This window comes from Salvelinus fontinalis, chromosome 15, assembly GCF_029448725.1.
Source record: "Salvelinus fontinalis isolate EN_2023a chromosome 15, ASM2944872v1, whole genome shotgun sequence".
Lineage (NCBI taxonomy): Eukaryota > Metazoa > Chordata > Actinopteri > Salmoniformes > Salmonidae > Salvelinus > Salvelinus fontinalis.
The window spans coordinates 32,706,370-32,720,624 of NC_074679.1; the positions used below are offsets into that span (position 1 = coordinate 32,706,370).

A 14,255-nucleotide genomic window follows, 5' to 3' on the forward strand; every position below is an offset into this window, starting at 1 on the left:
ATGTCCCGTGACCACACTTGATACCACTTACTAAAACAGCTGCCCATTTCTAGTTGTAGGTCTATCATTCTAATTATTTTCTGATATTGTTCATGGTGTGGAAGCCATCTGATGTGTTTTCAGCTCTAGTCATCAATAATTCACTTATAGCTTGTCAATAAAAGATGACTTTCAAAATAAAATTAAAAAATGTTATTTTGTGTGTGCTTGATCTTGTGTATTCTGAGCTATGTAACTCCTATCTTCTGATCCTTTCCTCATAGTCTCCCAGATGTCTTCTTTCAAAATGTTTGCATGTCAGAATCATGTAATTACACACGAATAGCAGTTACTTTGGGTATGCCTATTTAGGTAGAAATCTACATTTTGCCATTACACCTTATTAATTAAAATGAATGAGCAGTAGCTAGGCCTATCCAAATCTTATTTCAGACTGGACACTGGACACTTTGTAACATATTTACAGTGAGAGCTACATAGTGCAACATTGTATTTTAGACCAGTGGGCTCCGTCTCTGGATTTGATAGTTGGATGGGACTTTAGAACGTGTTTTCTAAATGAGTAATTGTGTGCAATTCTGTAGGCCCCATAGCGGTCACCGGATGTATCACCGCAAGCTCCGTACTATTTCCATAAAAGGCATGAAGCAGCGGATATGCCCTTGTTATTCCCTACCAAACTGTTGACTTTTCCTGAAATGGGTCAGTTATGAATGAAAGCATGGAATATAACGACAGACAATATCAGTTTTAATTTTTCCAATGTATTCCTAAATAAGAGTGCGTATTTGGGGACATAATTGAAACCAAGCCTAGTGGCAAGAAAATACCAGCGAGAAAAGGACCGATCGTAATAAAAATGATAAATTACATTGTGCGTAATTTCCCGCGTCACATTGCAACATTCCCCTTCCAATGACCGATAAAGAAAGTATAGTAGGAGCAGGGGGAATGACCGGTCGGGTAGTACTATCCGGATTCTTTGGAACGTCCCTAACCTTAACTCAAACCCTTACCATTTTATATTTATACTTCAGTGGCATAGGGACGTTCCAAGGATCCCAGATAGCACTGATCGTGCTGGGAGAGAGGCCCTGCTGCACTATTTGAAAGGAGAAGACGGATTGGAGCTGGAGCAATGAGTGACGTTATCTGGTGGAAAGAGGGAGGGCGAAAAAAACACGGCTGGACTCCATTAGCTGAAGCCTGAGGAGACCCTTTGGGATACTTCACTTGGACGAGTTCTTTGGGATTTTCTCTTTGAACAGACCTAGATACATGATTTAGAAGAAAAAAACGTGTTGACTATCTAAACCTCGGAAGTTTTAGTGGCTTTTTGGATTTGGCTTGGTGAATTTGAGAAGGTGAGTGGACACAAACTGATTTAAATGTTCGTCCTCCCAGCTCGCAATAAATGTAGCCTAGTCAGTATTTTGCGCACTCTGCTGCTAGGAATTGAGTTGTGTACGCCTACCGAGCATTTAAAGACTGGTTATATCTGGTAAACAAATTAGGATTCAGGTGTTTAACTTCCTTTTACTTCATGAAACTTAATTTAGCTCATTTATTGGAATGTTTTACTGGTTGACCAGATTTAGTGTGCTCAGGAGTTCTTGCATGGGGCTGCTTACGTAATCAACTTCATATTTTGAATGGCTCTCTACCGTTAGAAAAAGCAGGTGAACACACAAATGGGAAGTCTTATTGTTCATCTTGCCATAACTAGGCCTGTAGTCTACCCTTTGTTCTCATTTGGTTATTGAATAATTGACTGCGTGTTCTGTTCAATCCAAACCAGTATAGTGATATCACAAGCATTCTTCAAATGGCCTGTAAGATAACTTATACATTTGACTTAGATTCAAGGAAACAGACACTGTTGAAATTAATGGAAGCGCAACATTTCCCCAAATCAAAACACTAACACTGATCGGCAATGGTGGTGAGGGTCCTGTGCGTCCTCGTCACTTTCAGCCTGCATATGACAGGCTACATTCATTTAGTCTATGGCAAATGGTGCGTGCCATAGGGAAACAGGTTTGAATTTTTCCTACTAGTTGAATGGAACAATGTTTATTATTGGGCAATTTTTCCTAATTGTTGTGATTTGTGGCAGGATGGCGCTGGACGGTATACGGATGCCCGATGGCTGCTATGCCGACGGGACGTGGGAACTGAAGATGCACGTGACAGACCTCCACAGGGATGTGTCTTTGAGGGTCACTGGTGAGATCCACGTTGGTGGGGTCATGCTCAAACTCGCGGAGAAACTCGGTGAGATATGTTTAATGGCGTCACACGTTTTTAGTAAAGATCTGCTGAAAGAAATGTGCCTACATGTTCTGTTTTTATGTCCCATATCATTCATGTTTTGGACCTTTTGATTTATGTCAATGTTTTTATTTCCCCACGTTGATTTCTGCTTCTATTCAGGACATTTTCGTCTACATTTGTTTTCCTTCTCTGGTTGACCAAGGGGGAGAAGGCCATAGTTGGTCATGAGGCAATGTTCTTTAGCCCCTATCCCCTTTACCTCCCATCTGCAGATGGGTTCTCTATTGCAGTTACCATGTCATATTTGTGGAAGAGTAAATTCCTTTCTTTGCAACATTGTTACTCAACTGACCACTGGAATGCCAGTTCGTGTAAACACATTAACAGATAATAGCAACTTGTAACCAGTGAGCAACATGTATAAAAGATACAGGCTACTGTATTGGCTTAAGTGGGAATTCAGAATCTATTTAGCCAGTAATGTTTTATATGGACACACTATAACTTCTCAAATATTCTAGCACATGAGAAGCAGCATCAAGTCAACCACTGCCAATGGAATTATGCTGCCATGTCACAAGTTCCTGAGTGAGAGAGACTGAATGGAGAGTGGGCATAAAAGCTCTCTATGAGGCTGTGGAACACTGACTTGTTTCATGGTGGAAAACGGGCATGGTGGCAGTGCAGTTCGGGTCTTGACAGCATGTCGAATGCGCCCGAATACCCAACTTTCCTCCATTGCACAACGTTTATTCCCTGGCCTGCCCGTTTCCCCGTTTTAGACCTCCTGTTAAAGCTCAGGATAATTGGGGCCTTTGTTCCCTGTGGTCGTCTGTGCTGCATTTAAACCAGGCTCATAAGCTTCATTGCTGCTGCACCATGTGGGAAGACATGAATGTGTGTGGTTGTATGAAGCTGTGCATGCAATCCTCACTCTTCTGAAGGCCTGGATTCTTTGTTACAGGACAAGGGTGTGTGTGTTTTGAAGGGGGTTGTCCAGCTTGTTGAAATATTGAACTCATTCACTGCTCTTATTATTAGTCAATAGGTTGTGTGTTCATGGTACTTTTCTCAGTCTGCAGGAATCATATTATGCATGGTCCTGACTACCTCTGGCTACCTGTTGGTCTTGTGAGTTATCTCCAGTAGATTCCAGTGGTTTGATGGCCATGGATTAGAATAGCTTGGTTCGGCTGACCATGACTGGTGGTTGTTCTGGTCACACTGAACCAAAACAACACTATGTGAGTGGAGTAGGCCTAGTGTGTGTGTTTGCATGTGAAGAGACTCCCACAAGACTCCCCATTGGCAACATCACCAGCTAAAGTATCTCTTGATTACAGTAAAAGCACTGCCGCTGAGCTAACTAGTCACTCCAGTCATATTGACTTCTTAAACCCTTGTTTGTGTATTGTTAGTTTTGATTACACTCACGTGAGGGTTGAGCAGTTTAAGTAGCGGCCAAGGCTGTCCTTAAACACTCCCCACAGTTTACTGGTTAGTTGGTTGTTTTCACATTAAAATGGGCTTAGGTTGTTTTCTATTTTAATCATTAACCCAGCCCCTCTGTAGACTTCACACACGACTAGTCACTCCAGTCACCATTACTCACTACCTTTTTCAGGTACAGTACATTGGCCTGTTGCTCAAATACTGTACCTATGACCAACAGAGAAACCGTTAGTCAGTTGCATCAATGTGATGATCAAGTATGATCAGAGTTTTGGGTGGAAATCAACAGGTTGGCTTTGAACTTGAGTGGGAGCTTGGGAGCCTCACATGATGAAACTTATGGGCATCCCCCTCCCCTCTCATGTGACATGGGTGTAGGCGCCACCTCTTTTGTGTGCTTTTCCCCAATTGTAAGTGACCTGCTTTCATGCCTCCCAGTCCACCCACCTTTCTACTCGTGACATTGTTGAATAGTTCAGAACAGACCCCTCTGAACTGTTCTCAAGTGCTCTAGTCACATGTACACATATGGATTCGCTGATTGGTTGGATGCGATGCGAGTCATATGTTTGTCTTGTAGTATGCAGGCTGTTTGGTAGGGCACTTTTTGAAGGTAGTGAGCAAACACATACATGCTGGGGGACACTTAGGTTCCACACACTTCTGGCATGCATGTCCTCTGTCACAGACACAAAGGATGTCCTTGTGTTTCTGTTTCTGGGACAATCCTTGGCATGCCTTACGCTGCATTGTGTCTGTTACGCACGCCTCTGAGAAGAGGGAACGCAACTCCCTGCTACAACTCAACTCTCTGAAGTGCAAGAGGTAGGGACTGTAGGTGCGAGTAAGGATGACACAAAAGCAGAATTTACCGTTTACTAGAATTTATTTTCTTACACGGTAATATGGGGAAAAGGGTCTGGACGGAACCAAAGCAAAGAAAGTAAATATCAAAGTTCCCCCTCTCCTATCTAACCTGCCTACCCACTTAACTTACCTAACTTAACACCGCCTGGTGCCCTAACCAAAATACAGGGGGTGGTCCGCCCAGGTCTTACCTAGTGTGCCTAGACAGTAAATATACTATGGGTATATGTATGCCCGCGGGCCTCTTGCCTAAGCACTCCCAAAGTGCCTTCTCCTTCCCCCCTGGGAACAAACGAAACAGAGTAATTATTAACGATTTCACAAACACAGGACATAGAAAAACTGCTACCAACAACAGCAGTACATACCACACTTTCTGATACACAACCCACACTATATCACAATCTAATTTTTCTCTATCTCCAAATCTCTACTCCTTATCTCATCTCTCTCCTCTCTCTCTCTCTCTCTCCTGGGCAGAACACTGGCTTTTATCTTCAGGTGGCAATGGTGATTAGAGTCAGCTGCTTCTTGACGAGGGGGCGGGGTCAGCTCCAATCACCAATTAGCCTGGGGTTGACCAATCAGCTGGTTGGGGAGTACTTCAGGAAGCCATCTCCTGAAACACACACTCAAATACAAAACAGAACACAGAAACTGGGGAACGTAACAGTGTCACACACATACTAAATTAAGATCCCAGGACTTCTCATGATGGTTTCACAGCTATTGTTCACAGCCATTGTTCAAAGCTCACGTTCAAAGCACAGCACTTATTATTTTTTACCAGCACAGTTGTCTTATTTATTGTGTTTGTTTTGATGTATAGTGGGTCGTGGCATGTCTGCATCATGCTTGTCCGTGTGTGTGTGCTGTACATGTTCATATGTGAGTGCTGTCCATGGGTGTGTTCTGTGTCTTTATCCCTCAGCCCTCCATCTCCTTCTATAAGCAGTGGCCTTCCTCCTATCTCTGAGTCTCAGATGGGGGGCAGGAGCTCCAGGATGATGGATTAAACTGAAATGCAAGGAAGGCACTTTGCTATTGATTACAGCCTTCATTCTCCTTTAGTCTGCAGAGAGGAGAGCTGTATTTAAGGCTGCATAATTGATCACCCCCCTCTGATCGCACCCTCACTCACTACTTCACTTGTTTGTGTCTGCTGGCTTTGGACATTGACAAATAACAGGGTAATAGAGTGCTTCCTTTGAAAGCTTTCTGTTGGAATCAAAGAAGGGGAAACAAACATCCGACATAACAACATTAGCAGTCAGCTTTATTTGATGAAGATAGAACAATTGTCATACTGTATTATATCAACCATTGTAGAAAGTCTAGCTTATCTGTAGAACTTCTGATATTTTGGTTCACTATCAACTCCCGGTTAATGAGTTACACTAATTGTTCAATTTGGCATAACTTGATTTTACACTCAACCATGCGCTTTTGCTGCTGCATCAGTTGCCCTTCTCTTCATCTACTTACTCAGTTTCTCACCGTAAACCATCGTTTGCCACGTCGTGAGCACATTTCAACGCCAGACATCGCCTCCATATAGAGGTCTGTGCGGGATGGATTTCTTTATCCCGCAGCTTTTCATACCGCTCCCGCTGACTTTCTGTCCGACTCCCACCAGCTCCCGCTGGCTTTCTGTCCGACTCCCACCAGCTCCCGCTGGCTTTCTGTCCGACTCCCACCAGCTCCCGCTGGCTTTCTCTCCGACTCCCACCAGCTCCCGCTGGCTTTCTCTCCGACTCCCACCAGCTCCCGCTGGCTTTCTCTCCGACTCCCACCAGCTCCCGCTGGCTTTCTCTCCGACTCCCACCAGCTCCCGCTGGCTTTCTCTCCGACTCCCACCAGCTCCCGCTGGCTTTCTGTCCGACTCCCACCAGCCCCCGCTGGCTTTCTGTCCGACTCCCACCAGCCCCCGCTGGCTTTCTGTCCGACTCCCACCAGCCCCCGCTGGCTTTCTGTCCGACTCCCACCAGCCCCCGCTGGCTTTCTGTCCGACTCCCACCAGCCCCCGCTGGCTTTCTGTCCGACTCCCACCAGCCCCCGCTGGCTTTCTGTCCGACTCCCACCAGCCCCCGCTGGCTTTCTGTCCGACTCCCACCAGCCCCCGCTGGCTTTCTGTCCGACTCCCACCAGCCCCCGCTGGCTTTCTGTCCGACTCCCACCAGCCCCCGCTGGCTTTCTGTCCGACTCCCACCAGCCCCCGCTGGCTTTCTGTCCGACTCCCACCAGCCCCCGCTGGCTTTCTGTCCGACTCCCACCAGCCCCCGCTGGCTTTCTGTCCGACTCCCACCAGCCCCCGCTGGCTTTCTGTCCGACTCCCACCAGCCCCCGCTGGCTTTCTGTCCGACTCCCACCAGCCCCCGCTGGCTTTCTGTCCGACTCCCACCAGCCCCCGCTGGCTTTCTGTCCGACTCCCACCAGCCCCCGCTGGCTTTCTGTCCGACTCCCACCAGCCCCCGCTGGCTTTCTGTCCGACTCCCACCAGCCCCCGCTGGCTTTCTGTCCGACTCCCACCAGCCCCCGCTGGCTTTCTGTCCGACTCCCACCAGCCCCCGCTGGCTTTCTGTCCGACTCCCACCAGCCCCCGCTGGCTTTCTGTCCGACTCCCACCAGCTCCCGCTGGCTTTCTCTCCGACTCCCACCAGCCCCCGCTGGCTTTCTGTCCGACTCCCACCAGCCCCCGCTGGCTTTCTGTCCGACTCCCACCAGCCCCCGCTGGCTTTCTGTCCGACTCCCACCAGCCCCCGCTGGCTTTCTGTCCGACTCCCACCAGCCCCCGCTGGCTTTCTGTCCGACTCCCACCAGCCCCCGCTGGCTTTCTGTCCGACTCCCACCAGCCCCCGCTGGCTTTCTGTCCGACTCCCACCAGCCCCCGCTGGCTTTCTGTCCGACTCCCACCAGCCCCCGCTGGCTTTCTGTCCGACTCCCACCAGCCCCCGCTGGCTTTCTGTCCGACTCCCACCAGCCCGCGCTGGCTTTCTGTCCGACTCCCACCAGCCCCCGCTGGCTTTCTGTCCGACTCCCACCAGCCCCCGCTGGCTTTCTGTCCGACTCCCACCAGCCCCCGCTGGCTTTCTGTCCGACTCCCACCAGCCCCCGCTGGCTTTCTGTCCGACTCCCACCAGCCCCCGCTGGCTTTCTGTCCGACTCCCACCAGCCCCCGCTGGCTTTCTGTCCGACTCCCACCAGCCCCCGCTGGCTTTCTGTCCGACTCCCACCAGCCCCCGCTGGCTTTCTGTCCGACTCCCACCAGCCCCCGCTGGCTTTCTGTCCGACTCCCACCAGCCCCCGCTGGCTTTCTGTCCGACTCCCACCAGCCCCCGCTGGCTTTCTGTCCGACTCCCACCAGCCCCCGCTGGCTTTCTGTCCGACTCCCACCAGCCCCCGCTGGCTTTCTGTCCGACTCCCACCAGCCCCCGCTGGCTTTCTGTCCGACTCCCACCAGCTCCCGCTGGCTTTCTGTCCGACTCCCACCAGCTCCCGCTGGCTTTCTGTCCGACTCCCGCTGGCTTTCTGTCCGACTCCCACCAGCTCCCGCTGGCTTTCTGTCCGACTCCCACCAGCCCCCGCTGGCTTTCTGTCCGACTCCCACCAGCCCCCGCTGGCTTTCTGTCCGACTCCCACCAGCCCCCGCTGGCTTTCTGTCCGACTCCCGCTGGCTTTCTGTCCGACTCCCACCAGCTCCCGCAAGAACTCGTCTAGAACCCAACCGCAGTCACGCAATGTTATTTTTGGCATATGTGACGCAGCTCGCTTGCCAGCCATGGTCACAGACTCCTTGCTCAGTCCAAACGCTACCCCACGCCCACAGACATTCATGTCTATGAAGTTCATTTCTGGAATTTCCTTCCTTAATGCGTTTGAGCCAATCAGTTGTGTTGTGACAAGGTAGGAGTGGAATACAGAAGATAGACCCACCCGGTAAAAGACCAATTCCATATTATGACAAGAACAACTCAAATAAGACTTTAAGACATGAAGGTCAGTCAATGCGGAAAATTTCAAGAACTTTGAAAGTTTCTTCAAGTGCAGTCGCAAAAACCATCAAGCACTCTGATGAAACTGGCTCTCATGAGGACCGCCACAGGAAAGGAAGACCCAGAGATGTCTGCTGAGGAGGATAAGTTCATTAGTTACCAGCCTCAGAAATTGCAGCCCAATAAATGCTTCACAGAGTTCAAGTAACAGACACATCTCAACATCAACTGTTCAGAGGAGACTGCGTGAATCAGGCCTTCATGGTTGAATTCCTGAACAGGAGCCACCACTAAAGGGCACCAATAATAAGATGAGACTTGCTTGGGCCAAGAAACACGTGCAAAAAACATCAGACCAGTGGAAATCTGTCCTTTCATCCAATGAGACCAAATTTGAGATTTTTGGTTCCAATCGCCGTGTCTTTGTGAACCGCAGAGTAGGTGAACAGATGATCTCTGCATGTGTGGTTCCCACTGTGAAGTGAGGAGGTGGTGTGGGGGTGCTTTGTTGGTTACACTGTCTGTGATTTTATTTAGAATTCAAGGCACTCTTAACCAGCATGGGTACCACAGCATTCTGCATCCCATCTGGTTTAAACTTAGTCCCACTATCATTTGTTTCATAACAGGACAATGACCTAACACACCTCCAGGCTGTGTAAGGGCTATTTGACCAAGAAGGAGAGTGATGGAGTGCCACATCCAATGACCTGGCCTCCACAATCACCCAACCTCAACACAATTGAGATGGTTTGCGATGAGTTAGACCACCGAGTGAAGGAAAAGCAGAAAACAAGTGCTCAGCATGTGGGACCTCCTTCAAGACTGTTGGAAAAGCATTACAGGTGAAGCTGGTTGAGAGAATGCCAAGAGTGTGCGACGCTATCATCAAGGCAAAGGGTGGCTACTTTGAAGAATCTTAAATATAAAATATATTTTGACTTGTTTAACACTTTTTGGTTATTACATGATTCCATGTGTGATAGTTTTGATGTCGTCAATATTATTCTACAATGTAGAAAATAATAAAAATTAACCTTGAATGAGTAGGTGTGTCCAAACTTTTGACGGGTACTGTAAGTATTCAGACCCTTTCCTCAGTACTTTGTTGAAGCACCTATGGCAGTGATTACAGCCTCGTCTTCTTGGGTATGACCATACAAGCTAGGCACACCGGTATTTGGGGAGTTTCTCCCATTCTTCTCTGCAGATCCTCAAGCTCTGTCAGGTTGGATGGGGAGCGTCGCTGCACAGCTATTTTCAGGTCTCTCCAGAGATGTTCGATTGGGTTCAAGTCCGGACTCTGGCTGGACCACTCAAGGACATTCTGAGTCCTGCGTTTTGTGTTGCGTGTGTGCTTAGTCGTTGTCCTATTAGAAGGTGAACCTTTGTCCCAGTCTGAGAACCTGCTCCAAAGCGCTCAGGACTTCTTTAAGGATCTCTCTTTGCTCCGTTCATCTTTCCCTCGATCCTGACTAGTCGCTCAGTCCATGCCGTTGAAAAACATCCCAACAGCATGATTTTTGCCACCACCATGCTTCACCATAGGGATGGTGCCAGGTTTCCTCCAGCTGTGACATTTGGCATTCAGGCCAAAGAGTTCAATCTTGGTTTCATCATACCAGAGAATCTTGTTTCTCATGGTCTGAGAGTCTTTAGATGCGTTTTGGCAAATTCCAGGCGGGCTGTCGTGCCTTTTACTGATGAGTGGCTTTCATCTGTCCCCTCTACCATAAAGGCCTGATTGGTGGAGTGCTGCAGAGATGGTTGTCCTTCAGGAAGGTTCTCCCATCTCCACAGAGGAGCTCTGTCAGCATGACCATCAGTTCTTGGTCACCTCCCTGACCAAGGCCCTTCAACCCCGATTGCTCAGTTTGGCTGGGCGGGCAGCTCTAGGAATAGTCTTGGTTGTTCCAGACTTCTTCCATTTAAGAATGATGGCCACTGTGTTCTTGGGGACCTTCAATCCTGCAGACATTTTTTGGTACCCTTCCCCAGATCTGTGCCTCGACACAATCTTGTCTCGGAGCTGTACGGACAATTCCTTCGACCTAATGGCTTGGTTTTTGCTATGACATGCACTGTCAACTGTGGGACCTTACATAGACAAGTGTGGGCATTTCCAAGTGTATGCAAACACACTGTAGATTTCTTCTGCACAATCTATTTGGGTTGTGTATCAGAGTTCCAGGAATAGGGTTTGTTAGAAAAGCCAAACATCTGATTTTAGGGATGAGAGGAAGTTCCTTTTATTAACACACAGTACTCTGAGTGATTTCTGAGGAAGGGGGAAAGCATGGAGGAGAGTCAGTCAACTTTTATTATTTAACTTCTTATGGCGGCATCCCGCTACCGGGATCAATATGACAGCAGCCAGAGAAAGTGCAGGGCACAAAATTCAAACACAAATCTCATAATTAAAATTCCTCAAGCATAGATGTGTCTTATATCATTTTAAAGGTATTCTTGTTAATCCCACAAGTGTCCAATTTCAAATATGCTTTTCAGCGAAAGCACTACAAACGATTGTTAGGTCACCATCAAACCACAATAAGCACAGCCATTTTTCCAGCAATAGATAGCAGTCAGAAAAAGCAGAAATAGAGATAAAATGAGTCACTAACCTTAGATTATCTTCATCAGATGACACTCATAGGACTTCATGTTACACAATACATGCATGTTTTGTTTGATAAAGTTCATATTTATAACAAAAAATCGGAGTTTACATTGGCGCGTTACATTCACTAGTTCCAAAACGTGATTTTGCATAGCCACATCGTTTCAACAGAAATACTCATCATAAATGTAGATGATAATACAAGTTATACACATGGAATTATAGATATACCTCTCCTTAATGCAACCGCTGTGTCAGATTTCAAAAACACTTTACGGAAAAAGCAAAAAATGCAATAATCTGAGACGGAGCTCAGAACAATAGCCAAATTAGCCACCATGTTGGGGTCAACAGAAACCAGAAAATACATGATAAATGTTTCCTTTGATGAACTTCATCAGAATGCAGTCCTAGGAATCCCAGGTCCACAATAAATGCTTGATTTGTTCGATAATGTCCGTTATTTATGTCCAATTAGCTACTTGGGTTCGCACCTTCGGTAAACAATTCCAAAGTCAGAAAGCGCCTCCACTATAACGTGACGAAATGTCCAAAAGTTCCGTAACAGTCAGTAGAAACATGTCAAACGATGTACTGAATCAATCTTTAGAATGTTGTTAACATCTTGAATAACGTTCCAACCGGAAAATTAGATTGACTTCAGAAGAGCGATGGGATGGACGTCCTACTCATGTGAAGGCGCATGGTGAATGCGTGATCAGCCCGTGGAAGTGATTACTCATTCCTGTCTCCTTCGGCCCCCCTTCACATTAGAGTCATCAGACAATGTTCTCCACTATTGACATCTAGTGGAAGCCGTAGGAAGTGAAAACTCATCTATATCTCACTGTCATTTCAATTGAGAGCATGGTTGAAAATCTGACACCTCAGAAACAATTCAAACAGGAAGTGGAACTTCTCAGGTTTTTGCCTGCCATATGAGTTCTGTTATACTCAGACATAATTCAAACAGTTTTAGAAACTTCAGAGTGTTTTCTATCCAATATGAATAATAATATGCATATATTAGCAACTTGGACTAAGGAGCAGGCCGTTTAATATGGGCACCTCTGTGCACCTTTCATCCAAGCTACTCAACACTGCCCCTGCAGCCATAAGAAGTTAAACAGCATTTGAGTAAAGCTGTAATGTTTCCCCTTAAACCTGGGTGGGTATAGAACATTCCCACTGGCTCTGGCTTTACTATTCACCTACTGTATTGTGTTTCTCCTGCTTAGCATCATCCTGGCAGCTATGCAGAGGGGAGTAGGATTCAACTGCACCTAGACATTTTTTGTTTTCCCTTCCTAATGCTTATGGCTAGGATTCGAGAGGGGTAGGCTGATCCTAGAGCTGTGTTGTAAGGGATAGAGTGGCGGAGGGCTGGCTCAGAGGAAGGGGAGGTGGGCTTGGGGATAAGGGGGGGTAGAGGGGAGGTGGGGGTGTGAGCCACTGTTCTAGAATTCCATAAAAGTCTTCTGGGGAGCAGGAAATGACTTCCAGGGTTTGGCATGTGGACACTGCTGTGCCGTCATTCCAATACCTCCTGCTGCCTGCTTCAGCTCTTTCCCTCTTTTTTCTTTCTGTCTTTAGTTCACTTTCTTTCTCTTTGCCTGCCATCAACTACTCCCTTCTTGGAAAATATATTGCGTATGAGAAGCCTGCGCTCTGAAAAAAAATTTGCTTGGGGGGGGGGGTGTATATTTATAAGCCATGTCAAAGTAGTTGCTCTCTTTGCCCTTTTTTAATTTTGATGTCTTTTTAATGAGTAGACACTAATATTTAAAAGTCGGATGTATTTATTTGGATTTGAATGTGGAAGCAAAGGTCTGCCTGGGTATGTTTGTAGTATGGTGGCGTTAGTTAGCGATTGAGACGTATTGGCCTTAACCAACTGACATTTCCTTTAAAAAGTGGTGACGAGGTTTTCCCAGTACTCCAATCAGAATGGGAGGTTTGAGTGGTCAATTACGTTGTTGTGTTTTGGACAGTTTCCCCCCTGACAAGCCTGTCCATTCGGTGCTTCATTTATAAACGTTGGGTACATTTTTAAACTAAATGTCTGCGTTATTGAGATTCATAAACTTGGCGCACGCCATACATACACGTTTCCCGTTTATAAATCAGAAAAACTGAACGAGCATTATAACTCTGCATGAATAACGCCCATTATTCACCTTTTATGGTGACGACGCCCTTATTTGCTGTATACTTTGGAAGCAATGGAATTAGACCAAGACGTTAAGCTGTCTAAAGGAAATGGCAATTGTGAACTTGATCAAATGCCTTTGGAGGTGTTGACAGAATGTTTTCTTGTGACATTTGCTGTATCTGGCTGTTTCTGAAAGACAAAAACAATAGCAAATTGTTGTGGGACTGTAAACGGATTGTTTGAATTCAATGTTTTGCATTTACTTTTTCCCGAACCTAAATATGCTGCACTGTCCCTGAATTCTGAAACATTGTCTACTCAGATTTTTTTTTTCAACTACAGTAGGCCATTTTACAGTGGTAGCCTACACACATCAAATGCAAAAGACCTACTGTCTGTTCACCTGTTAAATTCTGTGTTATAAACCTTCAACCGTGCTCCCTTTCGGCTGCATAGAGCAAAAACTTGAAATGATATTAGCCTATATAATAGGCCCAATTAAATGAGATGTGCATGGTAATTTGGGGTATGGGTACTTGGGGAATATGAACTCATCATTGCTGGAAAAGGTGTACTCTTGAAAATGAAATGGTGCATCTCAAGAGATTTCATCCTGCAAAATGTCAAATACATTTACACAAGGCTATGAACTGGCGCATGTATACAGTTGAAGTCAGAAGATTACATACACTTAGGTTGGAGTCATTAACTCATTTTTCAACTACTTCACAAATGTCTTGTTAACAAACTATAGTTTTGTCAAGTCGGTTAGGACATTTACTTTGCATGACACAAGTCATTTTTCCAACAATTGTTTAGAGACAGATTATTTCACGTTTAATTCACTATCACAATTCCAGTGTGTCAGAAATTTCCATACACTAAGTTGACTGTGCCA

General features: G+C 46.3%; 1 protein-coding gene across 6 annotated transcripts in view; it reads left to right on the top strand.

The window, feature by feature from the left end:
* The first annotated feature begins 735 nt into the window (after positions 1–735).
* Positions 736–14,255, top strand: part of LOC129811833 (fermitin family homolog 2) — a 123,629-nt gene continuing 110,109 nt past the window's right edge. For 2 of the 6 annotated variants that reach the window (XM_055863483.1, XM_055863485.1), the window contains exons 1-2: positions 736–1,364; positions 2,117–2,274. In XM_055863483.1, coding sequence (XP_055719458.1) covers positions 2,118–2,274 — 157 coding nt within the window. In that variant the 5' untranslated portion in view covers positions 736–1,364; position 2,117. The remainder of the gene's footprint in view (positions 1,365–2,116; positions 2,275–14,255) is intronic. The other 4 variants (XM_055863486.1, XM_055863487.1, XM_055863488.1 and 1 more) reach the window with 3 other exon arrangements.